This window comes from Melospiza georgiana, chromosome 2 (assembly GCF_028018845.1).
Source record: "Melospiza georgiana isolate bMelGeo1 chromosome 2, bMelGeo1.pri, whole genome shotgun sequence".
NCBI classification, from domain to species: domain Eukaryota; kingdom Metazoa; phylum Chordata; class Aves; order Passeriformes; family Passerellidae; genus Melospiza; species Melospiza georgiana.
In genome coordinates, this window is record NC_080431.1 from 43,331,373 (window position 1) to 43,357,996 (window position 26,624).

A 26,624-nucleotide genomic window follows, 5' to 3' on the forward strand; every position below is an offset into this window, starting at 1 on the left:
CCCTTGAAATTAATTGATCCTTTTTTTCCCCCCATTTATTTAGCTGTATTTGGCAGTGGTGAAAAACAGGAGGATGGGAGGAAGAGGCATGAACTTAATACTTAGCCTTTTTTATTCTTTAATAAAATACTTCTAGTTTCTTAAAATGCTTCTTATTATTTGGCTCCTTTGAAATGAGAAGATAAATTCCTTGTGAAAAACTCTTCCATGTTTTATTGATTGTTTGCAGAGCAAAACATAAATTCTATATACAAAAATAAACTGTGAGAGCGTGTACATGCGTGCTTGTTCTGAATTCTTTATGATATTTATTTTCAACACTGATCGTTCTTTGCGATGTTTGAATATTCATGTGACAACCTAGAGGTTATTTACATGAACTGAAACAAGAGGAAACCAGATGAAAGCACTATAAATCCTGTGAATAAGAACCATATATTATCATTTTTATATTTCCTAATGTTCTGAGTTGCAAGTAAGTAAAATTTGTTTGTAAAATTTCTACTACTGGGGAATATTGTTACATTTCTTACATCAGATTGTAGGTACAATAAAACTTTCATAAACATGTTATAAATTGCTTCCATCTTTCCTGTATAAATAAGATGCTGAGGGTTCCTAAATTACTTCAGAATTACAGCAAAGCTTTGGATTAAGTTGTAAGCATTAGAACAATGTATCAATTTTAGCATAATTGCTTTGAAAGTACGGATTATGATTTAAAGTTGCCATTTTTTTTTCATTTGATTTTAAATCCATGTGCCTTGTCATACAACCCAATGCAAGTGTTTTACTCATGTTCTGACATCTTATTCTACGTTTTCAGGAAATGTACAGGCACTAGAAGGAAGATACTATGACTCTCAGACCACACTCCCTTCCTTTTACTCCACTAAGAGTAGAGGTATTGTGCCTGGAAGAAATAGTAACTTATTCACATGCGACTTATCTACATGTGACTCTCTACACGTGGTTTAGTGTCAATCGAGTTATTCTTTCTCTTGTTTATTGCCAGTTCATTTGTGCAGGAAGAGAGCAGTAGCCTGCTCAAAACATGCTATTAGTAGGGCAGCACAGAGCTGAATCTTGAAATAAATACTTTCACTATCTATAGCATGCATCCTTTGTTAGTAGGTGGGTCCAAGGGAGTTGATTCCATTCTGGTAAGGTATTATTAAAGACTAGTAGTGAAATGTCAGTATTAATGTGTACTAGTTTGTTAACATAATTAAATAATAGTCTGTCAAAATATTTAAAGGTATTAGATGAGTTTATCAAATAATATGATAAATTTTACATTTGACTTCTCAGGGTTTTAATAAAACTGAAAAAAACAAGATTGCACATCTATTACCCTGTTGTCATAGGTGCACTGGTTATGTGACTAAAGAAGTTTCAGGAGCCAACTGTTTTCTGCTCAGTCTGATCAGTTCATGTATGTCTGCATGTGCTAGAGAAATGTAAAATATTAATAGAAGGTCAAGGAGTGTTCACTGAGCTCTCTTTGCCATATGGCCCCTATGGAGGATAGAAGGCCCTGGCTAGCTTAAGCCTGCCATATGGGCCTGGTGGAAAAAGGTAGGTTTCACACACAGAGCAAACTTACCATATGGACTGGGTGGAGCACTCAAAACTCTAAACATTTCTTGTACACCAGGGCCTTTTACACAGAAGAATGTAAAAACATACATAATACATTACACACAAAAGCCATTGAAAAATGGATCAATTGTTTAGGTTTATATAATGCTTTCAAGCAGTGACCAAAACTATATAAATAATCAGGGCTTATTTTGAAATAGTAATAGAGGACAATCAATCATTTACAACTGACTTTTTTACTTAGCATTTAACATCTGTTGTATAATGGGACTGTACAATGCCACCCTTAATGCTGTACAAAGACAGAACATCCAAAAATAGTGATAGGGTTAAACAGTTTCTCTGAATATGTTCCCTTGGGTTTCTTTTCTGTCCTGTTCTTAACCTGAAAAACAAATTTAGCACACTGTGCAAGAGTTGTGAGGCAAGTCCTGGACTTAGAAATGTCTTCTGTACTCTTAATCTTTTGAGGAATTGAAATTAAGCATAGGATAAGGTCATTGTTTCAACTTCAGTCCCTCTGTGAAGAGTGTGGTGTTGCATAGTGGTTTCTTCTTTCATAGACAAAAGACATAGTAAAGCAGGACAGAAAAATATTTCAAACCACTGGACCTAATGTTGAACCTTCCTGCATGTTTGCATGTTCCCATGCAAACATGTCTATATTTTCTTTAGTTTTAGTTGGTTGATTGGTTGGTTGATTTGGTTTGGTTGGGTTGGGACTTGGCAAAAAAAAAAGCAAAAATCCAATCAGGACCACTTCAGCTATGATTTCATCAAAATACAGTAAAAAAAGGAGCATAAATTAAAGATTTATTTTTAAGATCTTATTTTCTTTTTTTCTTACCTGTTTTAATAATGATTCAGATCTTCTTTTCACAGTTTTATATGAGAAAATGAATTTTATATGTGAGAATGAATAAGGAGAAAAGAAGTCAAGATCTGTTTTATTCTGTAAACAGAGAGGTAATCTAGGCTGACTTTTCCCTTCAGATTTCTGTCACAGTCTTTTCCTTTTCTCTAATTGCATTTTTTTCTTGTCCGGTCCTGCAATTTCAACAAGCAAACTAATTTCTTCATATCTTGAAAGGGGAAGAAACTCCTGAAGCAAAGAGACTTTAGAATCAATCAGTGCTACTGAGGAAAGTGTTTGAGAGGTAAGAAGAAAGTGCAGGAAGTAGTAGAATCAGCTGAGCTGTGGAACCGCTAGGACAAAGAGAAGACAAAGGCAGTTATCATGAAAATAAAGAATTTGGATTTTACCTTTTGAACTCATTGTGCTAAATATTTTCTAATTGTACAAGAATTTGGTATGCAACCAGCTTTCATCAGTAGCACTGACTTCCTCTTCAAAATGTGAACAAAAAAAATCACTAAGTTGCTGTCTCAGTCTTGTGGGTGCAGGAGTTCACAAAACCATGCAGGGTGGTCATTTCCTGATGTGGCTCTTGGATTTTTTTTTTTACTAGACAGACTAAAAGCCAACCTGTTATTGGGATACAGAATAAAAGTATTATCCTTAAATATATAATGATATCATCAGGTTGAGATAATAAAGCTTGTGCAGTCTGTTTCAGTTTGTTTAGGCAGTAACTTTTTCACAGTACAATATTGCTAAAGATCTTTTGACTTCTGTTTTGTTTATTTGCAATTATCGCATACATAAATTTTGCAAAGTCTTAGAGAACCTTTGAACCACTCTTGGGATTTGTGTTTTGTTTCTGTTACATAACATTTATAATTGCTTCAGGATTAAAATAAAGAATTTTTCAATTACATTATTGGCATAAACATTGAAACAGTTACAGAAGTTTTGAAATAAAATTAGGAAGAAGAGCTGGCCCTATAGTGGAGATGCAAGGCATATTTCCTTGATATTATGATATGATGCTGATAAAAGACTGAACAAAATATTTAATTAGCATGAAGGTTTTAAACTGGATCCAAAAAAAGATTTTAATTTACTGGCAAGTATGTGGCATACTTGCTGTATAGGATACTTTAATTTTCTGTAGCTAATGTAGACCAAACTGATGTTACATGATGACTCCAAACTATTTTTTATCTTAAACCATTGCTGAATGTGACTCATAATGCATAAATACATAAAAGATTTTTTTTTTTGTGTTCTCTAATATGTATTCTGATATATTAGCATAAATTACATATTCCAAGACATGAAAACATATGCAGGCCAAATCTCACTTTAAAGTGGATGCCTGAAATGGAGCAGAAAACATTAGAGATAGAACTTCTACATTATTCTATCAGTGAGCATCAAGCTAGTGAATGCCATAGAAATCTCACTAATGGACATGTTCTGGCAGCTTGTTGCAGATGTTTGATGAATGAATTGCAAGAGAAATCATATCAGATGTAAAATTCCTTTTCATTCTGAATTTTGTTTCTGAGCACTCTGGGGTTTAGGAGTTTTGTTTGTTTATTATTATGGATTTCTGTGAAAATCAGATATTAGGATATAATGTATAGCAAATGGATTGAGAAATGCGGCTATAATATTGTAAAGGATTGTTTCTGATGCTGTAAACTATGAAGCTCATATTGAACTCCCAAAGGCAGACAGCCAAATTTCTATTAGGATATCATAACCATATAATCCAAACTGTGTACATCGATTATTGTCTACAACATTTGCATCTGAGTACTGGAACCATTCCATAGACGGAAGCATTAAGGGTGTTTATTATATCTGCTACAAAAAATACTGTGTAGTAATTTGGAAAAAGTGAGTTAAATATGCTATTTTATGCAAATGTTGGTGTTTCAGCTGCAAAAAAGAAGCCTCTGCTTCATGATATTGAGACAGCTCACTCCTTTTGTACCCTTCCTGGTGAGAGTTTGTCAAAACAGGATGCTTCCCATCCTTTTGTTTTCAGTAACACTTGGTGTATTAGGTGTGAAGAGAGTTAAGATCTGGAGTTACTAGATCACATATTTCTGTAAAAAGTGTGTGTTGCCATTTGTGTGCTCGGGCAAAGATTGGACACTTTGCTGAACTACTGGTGCTGGAACACCTGTTCCCTTAACCTCTCAGAAGGCTGACTGCAGGCCTGGACCAGCACCATCCCTTCAGTACTTTGCTTTCAAAGCATAGCTCCTTCCCCTGCATTTCCAAAGCATTTGAAGCTTTTCACTGTGTGTTCACAAATTCTTGAACCCATTGCTCAGTAGCCCCATACAGCTGTGTCAGCTGAGTCCATCTGATTTGGTTCCTGATTATTTTATTTTATTGGCATCTTTGGCACTAATACATCCAGGGCAGGAATTTTGGCAAGCCAAAATCTCAGGAACAGCTTTCCTTAACATGTTTCTGTCTTGTTTGTTGTGCATTTTAGGCTGGTCATCTTATTCACTGGTCCTTGTTTTATAAGTCCAAATATTAGAGGTAATTACTAGTATACCTTTTGTTAAAGATATTATTAAAATCAAGGGCAGTTAATATGATCTTGCAGGAAAATGAAGAGAATATGAGTATATATGATTTTTTTGTTTTGTTTTTTTTCTGCAAAAAGCAGTGCCTGTGGACATTTTATGTATTTATCAAAAGATGAGATTTTTTATTTTCATAAAAAGAAACATGACAGTATTCTGTAAGAATATTCACTTAAACAAAGCAGTTATATTAATCAATATATCCAGTTTTACATGTTCTGACCAGATAAACATTTTTCTGCAGGGACAGATGAGCAGTATGAGTTGCCATAAATAAGAAGTATTTAAACCTCTTTTGCCTTCTCTGTTGAACTTCTCTGACATATTTATTTATTTGTGAAATGCAGTACTGCTGACTTCTATGCTGCCACTTTACACCAGATGCCAAGCATGCTTGGTCAACCTCATCTGCTTGCCAGCACTCTGGGGATGAGGGTATGGGACAGGTTATGAGTTGCTGAATGAGTGACAGCTGACGAGTGTTGCTCAGACACATTACCATATATTCATTTTCTTTTTGGGCATCTGATTCATGCTGTCAGCAGATTACCAAGAACATGTGCCATGTGACAAGGTAATAGGAGCATTAATACTCAGGCCCCCATAATTGCAGCATAGCTAGATATGGACTGCTTGAAAACACTGGCTTTTTGGTTTTTTTCCTGAAGAGGATGAATATTAGAAATATTAACTGAACATAGACCAAGGAAAGTAGTGTGAATACAATGCAGGTCCAGGTATTAACATAAACCCTTCATCTTGAGAGAATTACAAGTTACCAGCTGTGCTCTTATCAAAAACTCCCTTCCTTCTACTGTTACACTTACAAAAGAGGAGTGCTGTTATTTTAGATGACAATGAAAAAAATGCTAATATTGTTGATATTCCTTATTTTTAAATCACCTTAAATCCCCCAATAATAGATGCTTTTCAACTTCCGTGAAACATGTCTGGAGGATTATTAATACAAATCATGTGGCCTTTGAAATGATCCAATAAAATCTAGCAAAATGCAATTGTTATATTGTCTATAATGTTCTTTTCTGCATTTTGCAATAGCCATATGGAGGCAGTTACAGGGAGGAATGGGCAGCACAAAAATAAGTATGCATACTGTGGATGCATTGCCTTGTGTATTGCTTTTATCAGTTGAGTTGTGCATATTTATGTCCGTAATTTTGAAAATGTGAGGTTTGGTTTACAATACATTCATTATGCAGCCCTAAAGTCCAGTCCCTAATTTGAAGTTTGATGTTAATCAGGATTTTAGCTTAGACTGAAAATACTTGGCTTGATCATTTGATTCAGCATGTATTAGGAAAGCTGGATATATGATCAGGGAGCCAGCTTCTGAGCCAGCACAATAAAGAGATTAAATAGCTGGTTTTGTCAGTGTTGGGGTTTGATTTCCTAACCGAATATCCCTTCACTGCATAGATGATCGTCGTCACCCCTCAATGCAACTTTGGAAGAAGCTGAGAAGGAGGACTCTTGTGAACCCATAGGGAAACACATTTGCAGAGCCCTCTGTGTGCATATATGCATCTAAGCAGTTCTCATAGAATTGCTTCAAAGCCAAGGAACATTCTTTTTAGCACTCTGCTGCCTGGCTGGGGGAGTGGAGTTAGCAGAGTACTAATTGGGATGTTTGACATAAACCAGTAAAATACATTTATATTTTTTCAGCTCCCAAAGCACAGATGGCCATACCCTGCATCTGATTCTTGCCATTATCGTATAAGGATCTTTAAAAAAGAAATAATGGGCATAGTTCTTACAATTAAAAACTGCAGGTCATAAAATTATAAAATGCCTTCTTTTTATACTAATATATTATGGAAATGTTATAAAAATATTTAGAACAGCTTTTTAACAACCATGTCATCTTTTAACAATAATTTCATCTTTACGAATTTAGAGTTAAATTCTTAATTTGTTCAGAGTTAATGATTGTTACTGTCAGGTGTTGAAGCTATATGTGTTTTATGGTATATACAGAATCATCCCTGACTATCCCATTCCTTCTTTTTTTGTGATCAATCATTAAAAAATTGTGTGAAAAAAATCTGTGAGTAAACAGGATACTTTTTATTATGAGGACCGAGAAACCATGTAATTTTGTTTTGCCTGTTATGTGTTATGATGCCAAAGTACACAGAACAGAAATACCATTGGCATTTTGACATTCTATTCTATGGTAAAATATGTTTGTTTAAAAATAGGAATGATAATTTATTCTAGAATATTGTGAAATCCTTAGAATAAATAAATAAGCCAATACTGCTTGACCCAGCCCTAATCAGTAATAGGCTGCAAAATAAGATAAAGGTTATTAAAATAATCCTTTTATTGAAAGAGAAAATTAGATAAGTTGTGCTGATTGACTCTGAGGCCCTCCTAGGGACACGTAAAATGAAGAATAAACTCAACTTGATCTAGTCCAAAAAGCCTGAAGAAATCCTCACAGCTGGAACATCACCACTAATTATATTTTTGCTTTTTGAATATCTATTGCCAGCTCTTTCCATTCATTTTTAGTGATGCTGTACCCATAATTCCTTAACAAATTAAAATATGCGATCTTTAGAGAATGTGTTTTATATATTTGCTTTGACAGCTGTAAATGTCACTTACATTCAACTAAAATTCTTGAAATACCACAAGAATTATTTGTGTAAAATCTGTTGTATGTGAAAAACAACAGTTTAGCTCTTTTATTTCTTGTTGAGTCAATATAAATTTCTTGCTCCTGGGCAGTCTTTCTCCTCTCCTCCTTCACCTCATAATCCCACTCCTACTATTCCTTTCCAAAGTGTTTGGCCACCATGAGTGTCCTTCCCTATAATCTCAACTTTCTCTTTCCTCACTTCTTGATTACTCCCTGCCTTTTGTCAAGTTCTCTCTGTTTCCAGCCCTCCATGTCCTTATTCCAACCAGCAATACATTCCTTTTTTTCCTCCTCTATGCTTATAGGTAAGTTGGCTTACAAGGGATCAGCAGAGAAGGGGTACCACTAAACCTTGGAGATAGACTGATCCCAAAAGTTTTGTTCAACTGATTCTCCATCTGCTTCTAATTTGCCATTATTGAGGCAACTCCAACTGCAGTATTCTCAATTATCCTGTGCAGTAGTGAAGAATGATGTGCAGAGATCATCTGTAAATCTGCATGTTCTTTAGAAGAATTAAAGAAATAGTGGAAATTTATTAATTGATTTTTTTTCCCACAAAGGAAAAGCATCCAGTTAGTACATGAAGTTTTCAGTGATTAGTATCTCAGAAACTGTCAGGAAAATATGAGTCTTATTGTTGGCAGGAAAGTCCTGCATCTGAACCTACCTCCAAAGTGAGCACATAAAATGAAGTTATTATGTTCTTTTATTCCTGTGTAGTTCTTTACATCAAGGGAAGGTCCACATATTTGGAAGCCATGCCACTTGGGAAAATGGGCCACAATGGTAGACTTGGTACAAAGATGGATGCGTTCTGTAAGACCTACTTGCACAAATATATGCAACTACATCAGGTGCAAAGCCAATTTGTGTAACATAGACATTCAAGAAACTTAATAGCTGTGATCCTTTCCATGTAGCTTTTTAATTTTTTAATTTTAGTCATATTTCATTATAAGAGAGCTGCTACTCCCAAAGTCCTTAGGCAAGCATGCCAGTCCAAGAAGCAGAACTCAGTGGACAGCATTTGCAATGGTATTATTTACTGTGAGAGCACCAGCCTCTTTGAAGTGTTGCAGAAGCATTGACTGGTCAGTCAGTCTATTTGAATATTTGATAATTCCTTCCTAATTTCCAGCTGCCACAGTTGCAAATGTTTTAATTTCAGAGTATTTGGGTGTCCTGGAGAACTGTTGTTTGTATAAAAATAAGTAGAATCAATTGTAGATTAAAATTATCTACAAATAAATTGTAGATTAAAAAAAATATAAAAGGAGTTTATATATGTAACTCTTATAAAATATATATACATATAACTCTTTTGATATATTCATAAGAGTTTTGTAAGAGTTTCAGTACATTCCTTTTATAGTTGGTAACATCCTTCACAGTAATCTTGCATTGGCCCCAGTTTCACGTGGGGTTAATCTTGAATGACCAAATCTATAAAGCAGCCAAATCGTATGGAAACTGGTCAAGAGGATTTTATTTATTTGTTCATATCTTTCTTTGTTTTTATCTGCCTGAAGCTATTAAATATTTCAATTGAGATTATGGGACCCCTTGTTCTTTTGCGTTAATATAAATCAAGAATTACGGATCAATTAAAATAGAAAAGTTTCTCACACTTGAAACATCCAACAGCGACAAAGAATGAAATATAAAGCTTTGTCCTAAAGAGTGTTTGACAACGTAAACTAAAATAATACTAAGCCAAATGGAATAGATTGTTTCTACAATGTAGAAAAATGTATGCCCCAGATTTATGGTAATAAAAAGTGGAATCAGAATCCTCTTTCATCATTCAAATGGTAAGAGTGAGCCTGTGTTAGGAACAAATACATGTGGAATATTTTGCAGAGAACAGAAAGCCTCAAGATGCATTGCAAAAAAAGCATGACATGATTAGAGAATGGCAGGAATCTGTATAGAGTTTTTTTCAGCCAGCTATTATTGCTTGCTTTCAAATCCTGGCAATATCAATATTTTCCGGTTTGATTGGTGACTAGTGTGAACTTATCCTATTTGCTTTTAAGAACAAAGACAAGAGAATGGCTACCTCTATTCATCCATTATTGTTTAAATAGCTGTCACAGCTTCCAGGATGTCTGTTTCCATGTTATCTGGTGAAAGAATAAAATAGAATGGCAACAAACCAAATACAGTGAAATATGTTTGTTGTATTTGGCCCAAACCAGCTGCTGTTTACAGATAAAATCTGGTTTGAACAAAACCAGGTGAATTTTGGAAATTGAGGAACAATGGATAGAGTGGTTGTAGCATTTACAAATATTTTAAAGATACGTGTCACATTCAGACTTGCCTATTATGGTGATTTAGTTCATATGTCAAGACACATATTCATCTCTGCCTGGATACTGTAGAGGCTTGGGTAACAGCTTGTCCTATCCTTGTTTATTTGTTAATTTATAACATCTCAGTTCCCAGCACAAACCAAGGCAGGCCCGGACACTTCTTTGTTCCGCCTTGTTCTTTCTTTTTTTCCCCCTCTTTCTTTTCATTGTTGTGCTCCCCACTCTGACAATGGAGTTGTAGATTGACCCTATTTCCCCTTTTGCCCTGGCTTCTCTTCTAACGCTTCCTTTGATGTGTTTAGATTGAAAATACCAAATCTCTGTTTCCCAGCAAGGGCTCATCATTTTGCAGCATTGCCCTGCCAGTAGTGTAAGAGGAGCATTAGTAATTCCTTTGCAGCAGTTTAAAAGATGTTAGGCTAATGATTATTTGGAAACAAAAGATATCTCATCCCTTTGAGAGAAGAGGACTTTTGCAGGAATTAAGTATTTTAAAAATTTTTAAAAGCAAGAGGTCATATAATTTTGCTACTAAGATATGTGGTTATGTTTTAATTGGCTGTGTTTACTGTGTGGTTTTTCTTAAAAATGCATTTTTTTAAGATTCCCTCAATCATTGCTTATCTCACATCCACAAATATCCACGCTTCCTGTGTATAATATGTACATTTGCTGTGTTTCAAACATACTCACACTCAAAGTTTATTTCACATGGGACATCAAGAAAACAAAGTCACATTAGTCTGACTTTTTTTTTCTAAGTTGATATTTCACTAAAACGAGTTCAGAGTAAGTTCATCTCTCTAGTCCTACCCTTCAGTGTAAATTTGTTTCTGTTATTTATTATAACATAATGATTTGGATGTTACTTTGAATTCATATCATTCTACTATTTTTTGAGTTTCTTTGCCTATTGCAAAACCATGCCACACATTGTTAAAAAGTCTTTGCAAACTTAATGTGTTGAGCATGCACAGAGTACAGCAAGCATAACATTAAATAAATTGTAAAGTAGTAATACAGTAAAAAAATTGATCTCTTGCATAAATTATATTACAAGGTCTGTGTTAGGAGCTCTCTGTATCTCAGCCATTGCATGGAAGAGCAGTTTTTGAGTTAATTAAGGCTTACAGAGCTTTTAAGTGGGTCAGTTTTATCTAGTATATCTTAAAATATTTTGACAATTTCAGACCTAAAATATCAGTAAGATTCCAAGTAGCCTTAGAAAGAAGGGGGGTCATTGATCCATTTTCCTGGCAAACCTAGAGGAAAATGATTCTTTTCAGTTTCCTTTCTCATTTATATGAATCAACTTCACCGTGCATACTAGTGATTCGACTCTTTCCTGCTATATCATGCAAGAGCAATACCTTCACTGAAACTACTGATACAAAGAAATCTCTATCCAAAAAAACTTTAAGAATGTAACATGGAAGAGGCTTTTTTTTTTTTTAATTTTTTGGCTTCTTAATTTTGGGTAGAAATCATTTGGGGAAGCCATATTTTCGCTAGAGGAAAAAGTTTGCAGCTATAAAATAATATTATGGACTGTTTATAAATATATTGTCTAAGTAGTTTTGTTTAAGTTTTGGCTTATTACTTTTGATTAATGAAAGCATAAAAATTTTGGCAGCAGTTTGGAATAAACCATTTGCTAATGATTCTTCACACTAGAATAGGAGTGGAGAAGTTGAGCTGAGCTAGTTTTCAATACCAGGAATATATAATTTATTTTTTCGAATGATGTGGTGAATATATCTATAATATTTTAAAATTGGAAAGAAAATACTCATATTTAGGGCCAAATTTTAGTGTGTTACTACAAAATTACTACAGAGCTGTTCATGCTGCTTTGGGGGTAGCATGAGTACAGAGGATACATCCACACAGTATGTTTTTCAGAGCCTGCTTTGAATCTCAGGAAATGGTTCAGAGATCTAGAGCCAGTTTATTCCCCAGCACTCTGTAACATGACTGGAAAATCTAAATATAGCTGAAAAATTCCTTTATTACTCTGAAAGGTCTGAAGCTTTCCTTAGTCAACATTAATTCCTTTCAGTAACTTCAAATTGGAAAACTTGATGACTTTCTGAGAAAGCAGTAATTGTGGCATGAATTGTGACAAACAGGGCATAAGGAACGCTCTTACTCCTTGTGTAGTCTGTCCTTGGCCTGAGACACAGGGAAGTAGGAAAAACAGCCCAGTATAGGATCTTCCCAAGAGCGGATCTTTCCATCTGAGCAGTCATCTTAGGTTTCTCCTACAGTCAACAGGCAGAAATCTTCTAGAGGAAGATTTGCCTCTTCCTGCAGTTGATGCCTGTGAGAGTTCAGATGGACCTTGAAGTGGCATCTGCTTCTTTCCACTGGCTATAAAAGACCTGAGTGGTACCAGCCCAGCAGCAGATGTCCAAATGCCTGTTTGGGTAGTTCTGTGGAAGGACATGGTAGGAAAAGCTCTTCCTTTAGCACTGTAAATACTGGCCAGCATGACAGAACTGGTGAGGAGATGGGACAAGAAATCTGCACCTGAATGTGGTTAATAGAGGTTGCTTCCACCTGTAGGAATGGTGATGGGGACTGTTGGAATGAACTGGGACTTTGGGCTATGAATGTCTCATCCTGTGGTCATCAACACTCTTTTGTTACTGCAGATTTCAATTTTCATGGTCCTAGACTATGTCCATTTAAGACAATACTGCATTCGGTCCAAGAGAGAGCTCTTTTTGGCAACTAGGATCAACTTTTAGATACAATTTTAATGTACCTGATAAAGTAAATAGAGAAGTACATCCATTATTGAAACTATAATTGAATAAATAAATAAAGAGAAATCTGACTACCCCAAAAGGTATATAACTTACAATGGTCAAAGCCAAAATGGAAGGAAGTGAGTCTGATAAACTCCTTTGTAGTCGTACAGCTGTGCAGAATCTGCATGAAACCTGGGGTACATTCTGATGTCCTGGCACTGTACTGAGATACATCAATATGTGTCACTTAATGACTGAGCCCTTGGTAAGAAGAGTATATATAGATACGTGTATCTATATATATATGTATAGATAGTTTTCCTTTTGAAGAATTCAGATTAACATCTGGTGCAAAGAAATTGGCCTAAATTTCTATATCATATCAGCAGTAGCCTAAAAATATTCCAGAAAGTAAAAAAAAAAAAAAAAATTGAAAAAAACCCACAAATGAGGTTATTGAAGTTTCTATTAACTGGGGGGGGGGGGTTGGGTGTATTTTTTTCCCACTTCTTAATCTGTTCACAGATTATCTGTGAAACTTTAATCTTAGAAGTCTTCAAGCTGTGCAAGTTTTTCCCGTTGTGGTGTCAGAAGCAATCAGATCTGATTTTTACAAAGATCCCGCTAAGGAGTTCAGCACTAATTGTTAGAAGATGTCCATGCTTAAAAAAAAAAATAGGCCAGTGATCGTTACTGTGCTATTAATTTCATGTACTTTTTAGAGCATGTTTTAATTGTGGCAATCAGGTGTATTTTCTTGATGAAAAATGTATTGAGGAGCTTTTCTTGGCGTTGCAAAATCATCTGAGCTGTAAGTGAAACCATTAAGAGCGGGAAGGGTTAATTGTATGGGAAGCCTCGTATTCAAATACTTCTCATATACAAAATATATGTCATGCTAGAAAATATTCTATTGTCAATCCAAATAGAGCACAAACTAAAATGAGATAATTGGGAAGGTGCCCATAAAGTCAGCCTGAATATATTATCACAAGTATATGTGAGATAATATTTGTTTTAAAAAGATTCTATGGCACTGTAAACTCAGTCTCATTAGAGACTGCATTTAAAAGGCTTATAAAGTTACTCATTAATGTTATCTTGTTGTATCTCCACAGCTTTTTCATTAAAGAAAATTCAGCAGAAAGCATTTTCTCCTGATAGCAGGAACCAATTTGCAATAAATGTTCTGGAAACCACTAGGGAAGCCATTACTGAGGTCTAATAAAAACAGACAAGCGTAACTTGTTCTATATTTTTGTTTCAATCACATACAGATGAGACCCCGCTCTCCACACCAACCGCAAGAGACAGCCTTGACAAACTTTCTCTAACTGGGCATGGGCAACCACTACCTCCGGGTTTTCCATCTCCTTTTCTATTCCCTGATGGATTGTCCTCCATAGAGACCCTTCTGACTAACATCCAGGTAGGCCTTTTTGTAGATCGGCTTAAAGGGATGGAGAGGAGCCAGTTTTGTCTAAACTAATAAAACCATTCTAGTTTAATCAGTTCATAAGATTATTTGGATCAACTAATTTACTGAAACTCTCCTGTAATTTATGTTTTAAAGGAACCACAGCAAACAAATGAATTTAGAGGCTGTCAGATACAGTACATGAAAATACAGATTGTATATTAAACCGCAGCAGAAAATTCAATGTGAATTACATTGGTGTGTTTAACAACATTTGTCTTCAATGCTCTTTTTATTACAGGCTAATGAAATGTATCTCACTGTTTAACTTTATCTCATTTACTAAATAGAGAAAGAGTTCTTTAATAAATAGTTATTTCAAATTGCTAGAGTGGCATGGTGGAAATGATATTTAAAGCTATTTGAAATGTGTCTCCCATAAAAGCATTTACAAAAGCACTTATAAATAAGCTCATTTCACTTAAAGTACTGTCTTCAAAGAATAGACTTCAAAGGGTATTATCAAATTTTATACAGATTTCGTATTTGGTAGTCACAAAGTCTGCTGTGTGTACAGTAAAGCCGTGTTCAAATATTATTTATAGTATACACTATGTATAGCTTGAAGCCAAATTGTTAGTGTTTCATATTAGAATTAAGGAATTTTTTTTGTCAACAAATTCTGTTATCTTGTGTTCCCCATATGCAATTTTGCAACAATATGGTTGTATATGGCATGCAGAAGCAAAATGATAGTGCCAGAAATAATACAGCCATATTGCATATTTCAGAGAAACCTTGTCTGGGCAGCTACCAACTTCCAATTTGTCACCATATATTTTCTGCTCATGCCTGCAAACACATAAAATCAATTGTATTCTATCCAGCAAAGGATATGACGGAGCAGGGCCAAATCCTGCTCACTTAACTGTCTGAAGCAATCTCATCAAAGTTTATGGCACTTCAGAATCATTTTATGAAAAGTATATGAGCCATTAATTAGTTAGGTTTTGAGGTCTAATAATGAAAAAATACTGCTATTTAAGAAGTAAATATTACCATCTCTGCCTGGTCTGAAAAAGCATATTTATGATTACTTTTTGCAATTCTGAGACTTAGCATCTTAAATATTTAAACCATGAACCAAGATAACTTGCTAGCAGCAATCTTGTACCATATCTGCTGCTATCTGTAAAGACTGTATTTTTTTCTTAAAGCAGAAATACAGTTAGTACATTTTTAGCTGTGCATACATGTACAGAAAAGTTCTTAGTAATTATTTTGACAAATGTTTGCACTCAATGTCTCTAGACAGCAACCTAATGAGCAAAGCATTCAGCATCAACAGGTTAGCTAATCTTGTGATTGAATATGAGGGTGCTGCACTACTTCAAGATAAATGACCAGGATTAATTTGCCAAGAATGCATTCAGTTTTGTTTTACAGAAAATGTGAATGTGAAATTCAGTCATTACTTTTTTTTTTTTTTTCTTTTTTAATACTCTAATCTTACCTGGAATGAAAAGACAACATCATAAACAAACCAGAAATGGTTTTATGCCTTCTATTGTAGCACTTCTGAATGTCCTGCTCAGTACCTTGAGATTCCATACCATGACAAATCATCTATTAGTGAAAAGTGGTGGGACATAAGCCCTTCTGAATTTTTTTCAGTATGTCCCCACATCACAATACATGTTTTTGACAGATTTCTAAAAATCCTTTTGTAACAGTATATGAAAGGCATTTCCTTCCCTCTTCCCTGCTTCAGGTTTTTTATCAGGACAACATTAGAAATCCACTTCATAAATTAAAAAAGTAAATAAAATTAGTTGATTTTCCCATCTATGTAGTAAAAGTTGACTTTAACAGCAGTAGAGTATATTACAATATCATATGGATAATAGTGGCATTTTTTTAATCAATGCCATTTAAAATGGTTTCCATATTGGTATTCATTGCTGTTGCAATGAGAGAGGGTTACCCCATGCTCACAAATGAATTAGATACTGTGATGCTGGCACTTCCAGAACAGAGCTTTAGGTATTTGATTACAAGTTCAAATTTGTTGATGGCATCTGTGAAAAGAGGCAATTCTGTACCATGGTCCCTGATTGCACTGTAGTTTGTGACTTTGCAAGGAAATGCATAAACCATACCTGAAACCCATGATGCATTTATTACCTGAATTAAAAGGACTCTTTTCACTGAGTCAATGGCTCCTTACTGTCCTTTGGATCTGATGTGTTTTGCATCCCTGTCAGTGGAGATGTGGTTTCCATGGGGAGGTGGAGCAGTGGGATCCCTCACTGTTCTCTTGTTGCAGCAGTGGAGCAGGTTTAACTTCCTCAAACAGATTGCCAATGGCTTCGTGAGGTGATTTGGTAAACTCTGCTCTGTTTTCATCAGGGTCATTCATGCTGAAAATAGGCATGTGTCCTTTCACTGAAAGGGTATATGTCTGCTTGTGAAATGCAAGTCTACATTTTTTGTTGGGTCATGGCTCTGGGGAGCACCCCCAGCAACCACACATTGCACTGGAGATAGCCTACATTTTAGGGATGTGATCATCACAGGAATGAATATCCAGTCAAGGAGCTTCTGGCTGCACCAATGTGCATGGACTTGACAGTGCCTGTCTCTGCCATGATCCCCTTCTGTGATGCAGGATCTGGAGGATCAGAATAATGCAGATTTAAAACAGGATTAGGGTGTCATATGGGCACTAGGAGCTCTAATTTTCACCTTTGACAGGGTAAAAAGGATCCTAAATCTTGACATTGGAGCAGTGCTTTTTGGGTATGCAAACAAAATTTCTAAACATTTTGTTATTTGAAAACAAATGTGCTTGAAGTCCTGCAGAGGCTGATGAGCTCAGCTGAACTTGTTTCCTAACTGTAATTCTGTTTCAGTAATCTGAGTAATTTTTCAGATGTGACCCCTGAGCAAAAGTGAGTCTCTTTCTTCCATCCTTACTAAAATAAAATGGATAGCCCTGATCATGAATTCATAATTTTAGGCAAATATTAAACTAGCCTATTTGTTTCTGTCACCATTATGTCTTTCTGTATACCGTATATATGGAGTTATTTTTACTTCTCCATAAATATTTCTTTAAGAAAAATACAATGCTTAATTTTTAAATTTACAGGGGAGATAATAGCAATATACAATACATGAATAACCAGTGTTATCCTTTCTGGGGACTGCTGAAGTAAAAATAATAAACTCTAAAAAAATATAATTAAACAAATACACGCATTAAAAAAGGAATAGGATTGGGAATATATTTTCTAATTTGAATTTATATCTGCGCATCTGAAAGGAAGAGAAAATAAATTTCCCCAGGGAATTTAAATCAAGTTATATTGTCTGTTTTTTCACCAAAAGTATTTGTAGATTTCTTCTGGATTAAATGCTGGAAATCTAAGCACAGTTGCAGGGAGGATGAAGGGTGGGGGAAAGTGAGTCACAGCAAAAGGCTGTGTATATGCTAGTGAGAAGGCTAAAGATGTCTCCATACCCCTCACATAAGTTTACCTTTTTGAGTCATGGCCTGATTATGCCAAAGTATGTTACAGCCATGGCCTTTCATGATGCTACAATATTCTTGGGTAATAGTAATGTTCTTTCAAGCTTTTAGAGTCTGAATCTCTGCCCTCCCTGAGCTGAATTTCCATTATATCAAAGGGATGATATAGTTGCACCATGATAGCTTATTTTTCTGTCAAGACTGTATTGTATTGACACATTTTTATTGCTAAATGTTTTTAAAGATTTACCTAAAATAATTTACAAGTTTCAGTGCATGGTTGCAAACTAAATTCCCCTCTGTAAACAAAGAAAACTACTAGCTTTATTGCTGTGAGTCTCCTGCACTGTTACTGTCTATCACTAAATACTAAGGGAAAAACACTGCAAACAGTGGATAAAGTAAAAAAATCGCAGTTTTACTTCATGTTATTTTATCTATATTTTGCTAAAATTCAGGGGAATTGTTTGTTTTTTTTCACAAAATGTATTAATGGAAAACATAATTTATACTTGTGTAATATGCCTTTATCTGTGATAAAGTGTGCAATCTGAGATATTAAAAAATGTTGTCTTTCAGGAGTCATCTCTAGAGATATTTTAACTGCGTTGTCTTGTTCACAGTACTTAGTCACAAGTCAGTTATAAATAGCAGATACTCAAAAATTAACATGTGAAGTTAACTAGAATTGTATGTATAAATATATGGTTTTTTTATTCTAGAGCCTTTCACTAGATGCTTTTAATGATGACAGCATACAAATTATATATTTTTTCCTTACTAAAAGAGAAGCACTGTTATTTGAAAGTGTTTTCACCATGACCAGCTAATACTGCAGAAAGAAGCCCCTGAACTGCAACCCTCTGGAAGCCTGGAGTTTTGAAATGGAAAACTTCCTAATGTGCATGCCCTGATCTTCTAGCTTCCCTTTTTCACTCAGTGTGGTCAATTGTTGGAAACAGGATATGATCTTCTAGACAGACTGTCAAACTAATTAGCAAGGTCATTTTAATGTCACATACAAATGTGTAGCCAAGTAAATTCTGTTAGGTGGAGCACACACTTACAGATGCAGCTAGAAAGAGAAGGAGCTTCTTTACACCTTCCCCTCCACCCTTTTCAAAGTAAGCAACACATTATTTGCATAATTTAAAAATAGTGATGAGTATTACTAGTTTTAAGACTGAGTTGAGGTTTGATGTATGTTTAGTTTCTGTAGGAGCATGAGGCTGCCTTTATATGATGGTCTTCTCTGATCAGAGAATGGGAAGAAACTCACATATCAGCATTGTGTTTGGGACAGTTCTAAAGGATTTGTCAGTGAAAATGATAGGAAACAAATACAGTAAAATAAACAAATCAAAATGATCTTTAAATCTCCAGGGAATAAAATGTCTGTTTTTGACATTACATTGAAATAAAAGTTGAGAGACACCGAGAAGAATGGCCTGCCATGCTTAAAGCCAGGCTCCAGTTAGAGCCATACTGTATTAAAGACAAATCTGGAACCTGAGCATGTTCACTGCAATTATCATTATCCAGCCTCCATAACATCTGACCTTCCCTAAAGAGAAATATTTTCTTTTTGTTAATGTCCCGTGTTGCACTGCATTTCCCATTGTCATTGGCAGCATATTGATTTAATATCAGGTTAGAGGATTAGCCATAGCAGATACAAGTTGGACATACTGCATTTTGTATAATCTTCTACAGCTGATCCACTGGGAGAATTAATAGAATTTCATGCAACTCTGAAATTGCTACTCCTGTTCCAGAGGGCACTGATGATTTTTCAGATGTTGTACTTTTTTAGTTTTCCTCAGCCCCTTCTGCACTGAATAAAGGGAGATATTGAATGTTTTCAGTATTTTTGCATTAGTGCTGTCATTGGCAGCAACAGCACTTTTTATATGCATCAGTTTGGCTCTAGTGCAGATTTTTTTTCACGTTGGATGCCTACTGATGTGCACTGATTTAACTTCTAAAAATGAAACTTAATTTTGTGTAGCTTATAAGTAGTCCCTAGTGAATCTTGGCTCCAAAAAGCTAATATTTTTCAGACATAATCAGCAGCAATAGGTAATGTATTACCATTAGCTATGTTAGCAAGTATAAAAAAAAGGAAAGGCTGGGGGGAAAAGTGTGGTGCAGAAACTCAATAGAAAATGTAATATTCTTTTAGCAGCTTCATACTTTGCAGCAATTCTTAATATAAAATTACACACATCAGTGTTACACTCTAGTGTTATTCTCCATGTTTATTCATAATGATTGCTTCATATTTAAAGAACACCAAAATATTGTGTTTTCTCAGCCAAGGACAATAATAGTTTAATAGTAATTTATTTTAAACTGCTACTGATAATACAACCAATCAACACATTAAGTGATGCCAACATTGGCATCTTGCTAAATAATCTCTAGGCTTTGCACCGAGAGTACATCTTTCAAAGATAAGTCAACAAGAGCAATCAGAGCAGAAAATTAGAATTTGGTATCTTAGAATTAAAATACAGCTAAACTAAAGTTTTAATTGGGGTGATCTAAAAGGGCACTTCATGTAATGATCTCTTTCATTTGTTACTAATTGTTTGTTCCTGATGAAGAAGAAACATGTACATGAATGTAGTTGATTTGAGTAAAGATGGCAGTTGCTTTAGTGGCTTGATTTTATTGTTAAACAAGATGGATTTTAAGAATTTGGGAAGACAGTGTTTGCAGCTTTAAACTTACTAGACAATGCACTTTTCATCAACAAATACTTTTCATGTAATTTCTCTTGATCTGGTTTATTTATGGTTTGGATGAATCACGTGTTCCAGTAAGAGAAGGATAGGAGGAGATTAAAATCCTCTGGAGTTTAAGCATAAGCCAGTAGCAGGTAATGATGAACAGCTCCTACTTCAATTTCTTACTAATTCAAATATACCAAACATAGGAGAACATGGCCATGCAAAAGGAACAGAATTCAAATTAATATTAACTTCTGAAAAATAGATTGTAAACACTTCCCAAGTATTTCAAACTGTATTTTGCTTTACATGTGTACTTAGAGCTTTAAAGGTAGATTTCTTTGTATTTCTCTAATAATGATTCAACATTCAACATTGATTTAACATTCAACCCAAAAGACGTTTGTGATTTAGCTATTTTACAACAGCAAAAGAAAACTGCTAAAACTTTAAGTATATTTGTGAGGACATTTGTTGTGTTACCACTATTACCATATTTCCAAACACAGTTCAGCTCTATTTAGTGTATACCATTTTGTTGACCATCTGGGCCTTGCAGTCAGAAGATGCTGAGTTCTTCCAGCTTCTGTGGACTTCAATAGATTGAAGTGTAACAGACCTGCAGAGCATTAAGCTCTGAACATGACAAGATTTGAGGCAATGGTTTAAGAAGAAGGATGAGCAGTACTGAAAATAACAGGCTCTGAAAACAGAACTAAAAGAGGACTTTGAAGGAGACAAATTTCACACCAATCATTGACACTGGGAAGACTAGTGGGATAAATGTGGAGACTCACAAAACACTCACAAAAATAATTTTTCTATTTCTCAAACATCATTATACTTGCTTCTTTTTTCATTCTTCTTTGGGAGATATTTAAAAAAAAATGTGAAAAAACATGCAACCCAGAATCCAATTTGGGAAATGTAGCTGAGGAGTGAGGAAGCTTGTTTGGGAGAGGGGCATCATGGTTTTATGTTTGTAGTGCTCAAACCAGGTCTTGTGTGTGAAGCTTTCATCTGTTAGCTGAATGTTTCCCTAGCAAAACCATTGGGGAGTAGTAGTCTGTCTCTTTAGTTGGCATTGTTTTGCTTTATATCAGTAATTAAATCTCTGTTGGGTCAAATTATCTCTAGGGTTAAGTTATCAGGAGTCTTGCCTAGGATATAGGAGAGTTAGTTTCATATCCATGGAGGTTCATGTATGAATATCCATGCTTAATTATCTACTTTATTATGATAGCTTCAGTAGGAGAGGTTCGGGTGTAGACCCAAGAGCCTGATGGCCAGGCTTTTGGGAAAGGGAAAAGGATATTTGCATGTTCATTTATTTCAATTACATTTCTCCTTATATTTTGATGCCCTGTCTCAGTGCCCTATCTAGTTAATATTATTAATAATACACTATTAGCTGTGCCAGGCTCCTCCGATTTCCTTGCAAAAGAAGAAGGAATTTTGAAGTTAGAATTCTCAAAGGAAGCTTAAAATAATCTGAATTTTTTTTTTCTGATACACTAACAACCGAAAGAAAGGTGGAGTTTGTATCCACCATCTCAGGTCAAGAAATCTAGAGATTATTGTGTTTTGTGTTTCTGCTGTGAGATAATAATCCTACAAATCAAGGAACTGACTTGCTAAAACGGAGACGTCTTCCTGCTTTGTGACTGTCCTTTCCTTACTATCCCAATATACCTATAGTCCATGGAACCTTAATGATATATGTAAATATTTGAAATTAATAGTAATTAACAAGGATGAGGAGCAAGAAGGCAAGACTTTAAAAGAGCCTTTCTCCTTTAGCTAATTTCCATTGGCTTGAGTTGGACTAGAGATTGGATTCTGTGTATGATGTGACTGTGATATTGCCAATTTTTCTTAAGAGGAGTAAACATATTCCTGTATGTTTTTCACAGGAGTTATATGCACAGTCAGAGGTGAGTTTGCATTTTCTAAGAAAAGCTGACTCTCATCTTTTTACAAATTTTTGTCCACCTGTTCAAAAGTTAATTCCAGTTAAAAATTGCTGTTGATAATAGGTAACTTTGATCCTGTGAAAGTTTTTTTTATTTCTAAAATATCACATCACTATCAAGGAAAAATAACAGTAGTTATTATGTCGGCTCTTCTAACACTCTCCAAATATCTTACTTTATCTCTGAACAGGGTCTACTAAAGGTTGCTATAGACAATGCCAGAGCTCAAGAGAAACAGGTCCAACTGGAGAAAACAGAGCTGAAGATGGAACTCTTCAGGGAACGAGAACTGAGGGAAACACTTGAAAAACAGTTGGCTGTGGAGCAAAAGAACAGAGGTACCTTGATTAAGCAGACATAAACACCTTGTTATTTATTTCCTTAGGAAACAATTTTTATCAAACGCCTGTGTTTTATCAAAATTTTACCTCCCTTAAATCATGTTAGGTCTCAGCTGACTGCAATGAAGGATGCTTTATGACCTGCCTAATTTTGTATAGGGTCTTCATGAGATTTGGAGCAAGGATCGTCCCTGTTCTCAACATTTTTCTTGAATATTGTTACATCAGTAATACAAAAGCAATTATAAATACCCTATGTGCTGTAACAGACCTTTGTAGGTCGTGATCATTAGGAAAAGGGATAGCTACTTAATACAATTTGTATCAAATTTAGGAATCTACAAGTTTTTCTGTTCTGTTCTTATCATGCATATTTAGGCAAACTCTATGTAATAAATATAAAGATAATGATAATATATGAGCTCTTTATAATGCACAGTAGGTAAAAGACATGTTTGTAGAAGTAACAGTGAAGGTTTTTCTTGATGAAGCAGAAGCATTAGTAGCATTTGTGCATTAACATCAGCCCACTGTAAAGCCTGTACGTGTTAGAGATTTTTAAATAATTACATTGTTGGTGAAGGTGAGACAGTTTGGAGTGATTTGCAGTAACTATTTGTATTACAAGCATGTTTCTATCTTTTTTTATGCATTCATCTCTCTGTCTCTGTATGTCTCACCCTTTAATAGTGCCTGATTACTTTGCAAGACAGTTAACCTCTGGCAATCCCTTGCTGTTTAACTCAGACCATGACAAGTCAGATGTGAATTTTTGCAGGGCTGGAGTTAGAAGTCTCTTCTTGTCCAGTTTAATTTTCTGGTAACCGCCTAAACAGAGAATCCCAAGAACAATTGGATTCACAGCCAATGTCATTATGCCTTAAACTAACATGCTTGCAGTGAGTACACAATGTAATCCTGTTTCATGCCTTGACCCATTAAAGGAGAGGACTATCACATCATTAATTACCCTTTTTTTAACTTATGAAAACATATTTTGAAAGACAATTGCTGTTAACAATTCTCATACCTGTGCAGTGAGTCATCCCTTTGTCCACAACTGGTTCATTCTGCTCAGTGCAATTGTATTACTTACACTTCTAAATTAATTTGATAAAAGAATAAAATTATTTGGTTAGTCTTCACAACATTCTCACAACTGCTCAAATATATGTTCCTTTTTAGAGTTGTACAATCACATGCAAAACAGAAAAGGTTTGAGGGGGAACCCATCTGATCTTTGGTTTTGCCATCTACAAATCAGGCATCTCATTGTAATGAATAGGAGTTCTCTTTCTGGACAATAAAAAAAGAAGCTTTTATAGCCTGTTCTCAGATAAGTAGGTGGAGTCAATTGCATTGTGAAGATGTCTTTCTCTTCCCTTTAACTCCAGAGGTCACATGGTTGACAAGTCTGTACTAGACATATGTGTTTTGAAAAGATAAAATTAAGCAAAATGAATTTCAGTCAAAGTTGTATGCCAAAGAAAAAAACATGGGATAGTCCCTTATTGTGTTCAGGTTACTGAAATAATTGGCAATATTATTTTCAGCATGATGCATTACCTGCTTTTGTATATGCATCTCTCTAATGACAATCTTGCTCTGGGAAAACAGTCAGACCAAAGAAGAATGGATTTGAACAGTTAATGGTGGTATGCAGCAAACCAAATATAATGAGGATGACTATCTCTGCTAGTGGATACTTCTGTATAAAAGAAAGAAAAGTATGGATTATTCTTTCAAATAAAAAGATCGAAATAAGACAGAAAAAATAAGGCCAGGTTGTAATTATTGTGCAAATTCATTTTTCAATTAAAGGCAGAAAAATGCATAGGAGCCTTTACCTACTATTAGTTTTTCATATAGCAAGTGTCATGTCTTAAAGAAAGTTTCACATGTCTAAATGGAAGCATAAGCAAGAAGGGAGAAATGTACCAGCTTCCCTGCTAAGTGAAGAGGTACCATATGAAAATACTGAAAAACACTTAAAAGCTTCAGCATAGAACAGAAGCCACTGTGTCACATACAGGTCAAACCCTTCATGTGAAGGGCATCTTCAGCATTAGGCAGCATCCATCTATCTATCTATCTATCTATCTATCTATCTATCTATCTATCTATCTATCTATCTATCTATCTATCCATCCATCCATCCATCCATCTATCTCTCTATCTTTTGCTCATCATGTTAATACAAGTGAAATATAATTCTGTTTAGTGTTTATAAATCTGTTTATAAATCTGCAGTGTTTAGTGGCTGCAGATGAGTATTTTTGACTTTCTTTATGGACAGTTGGATTCACGGCTGCTACTGTATGTTCTGCAGAGCTGCTTATTTACTGTACTGTTGCCTTCCTTCTTTTTAAATTTTCCAATTAGTGATTCCTAAGGCTGTAGGATGTGTCTCATCAACTGGTGAAAGTAGGATAATATCTCTTCTGTGAGCAGCTACACAGTAAGGGTTTGCTAATTCTGGCTCTGACTGCTGTAGTCACATCTACAATGTGTCAGCCATGATGACATTTTAATTCAGAAAGCAACATATGTTTCCTTCTCATTTATTGCAATCACTTTCAAAGTACTTATAATGAAAACATTAAAACCATGCAATGATTCAAAATGTATTTAGTTTAGCCTTTGTATAGATGTTAGATGTTCTTTGATAGTATGAGCTAATTAGCCTGTGAAGTAAGTTGGTGTTGTACAAAATGAGAAAGAACCAAAATTCCAAAGTCTTGGATGTAAATTATGTAGTTATTCTGACTACAGGATATGTGCTTATGTTAATTTTGTGCCTGAACAGTTCTGTATGGCAGCACAAAATATACAAGATCATCTAAAAGGTGGTTCTTCTTAGCATATGAATTAAAGAGTAATAACAATGACAGTTCCCTTTAAAAGTTTCATCATTTGCATTTTGTGAATGATACCACCATCACAGTCTACTGTCCCTGGGGAGTATGAACTGGTGGAAATTTTTTTTTGTGTTTTCCAGCCTTCATTCCTAGGCATATACCAGAGGTTCCTTTGCAGTTAGATATAGGGCTAGATAGATCTTGACATGCAAACCTAACAGTTCCTAGTGTCTGGCTTTGGTAAGGATAATTCTTCTGGTGCATATAAAGAATTCTTTAGGATAATTTTTTAGTTAGTGTCAAAATAACAGAATGTCCTGGAAAGGATTATCCAGGAAGATCTTAGGACAAAAAAGCTTTTTACATGCACAACCATGAAAACCCTGAATGTGCTTTATAAGAACATTTAGGATGTGGTGGGAGAGAAAATGCTATCCTTTACATGATTGCTTCAGAGGTCCACATTGGTTTAATGGAGTAGAAAAAATTGCTTGACTTTACCCTTTTCCATCAGGAGCGTAACTTGCAATATGTTCCTTTAGTTAGAGATCCTGCAAGTCTTACCTTTGTGGTTATAAGTAACTGGTAACATAGAAAAGAAAATTGTGATGAAGACCCATACTGGACTTGCCATCCTTTTCCTAAAGAGTTGAAGCTGAAGAAATTGAAGGAAAACATTTTTTCTACATAAGGACTTTGTACATTTTATTTCAAAATACTCATTTCTTTACTAACATTTTCCCTCACATTTGACAAAGCATATTAATATTTATTTGACTGAAGGATCCAGCCCCATAAAGGATTTGCTGTGAGTTCTTTAAGGTTCGATGGCTGATGGGACAGACACCAACAGAAAGTGAGAAAGAGAGAAAGGAAAGACACAATGGAAATGTGGAAAAGAAATAAATACGGGGAGCTCAGATGGCTTGCAGGAAGCAGAGCTTGGAGGGAAGTTAGAAGACTCAGGGCCTTTCCCC

General features: G+C 35.1%; 1 protein-coding gene across 4 annotated transcripts in view; it reads left to right on the top strand.

Annotated features, from left to right (window-relative positions):
* DACH1 (dachshund family transcription factor 1) overlaps positions 1-26,624 on the top strand; it is a 352,602-nt gene that overhangs the window by 288,798 nt on the left and 37,180 nt on the right. For all 4 annotated transcript variants that reach the window (XM_058018353.1, XM_058018351.1, XM_058018354.1 and 1 more), the window contains exons 7-8: positions 14,072-14,223; positions 22,639-22,786. In XM_058018353.1, coding sequence (XP_057874336.1) covers positions 14,072-14,223; positions 22,639-22,786 — 300 coding nt within the window. The remainder of the gene's footprint in view (positions 1-14,071; positions 14,224-22,638; positions 22,787-26,624) is intronic.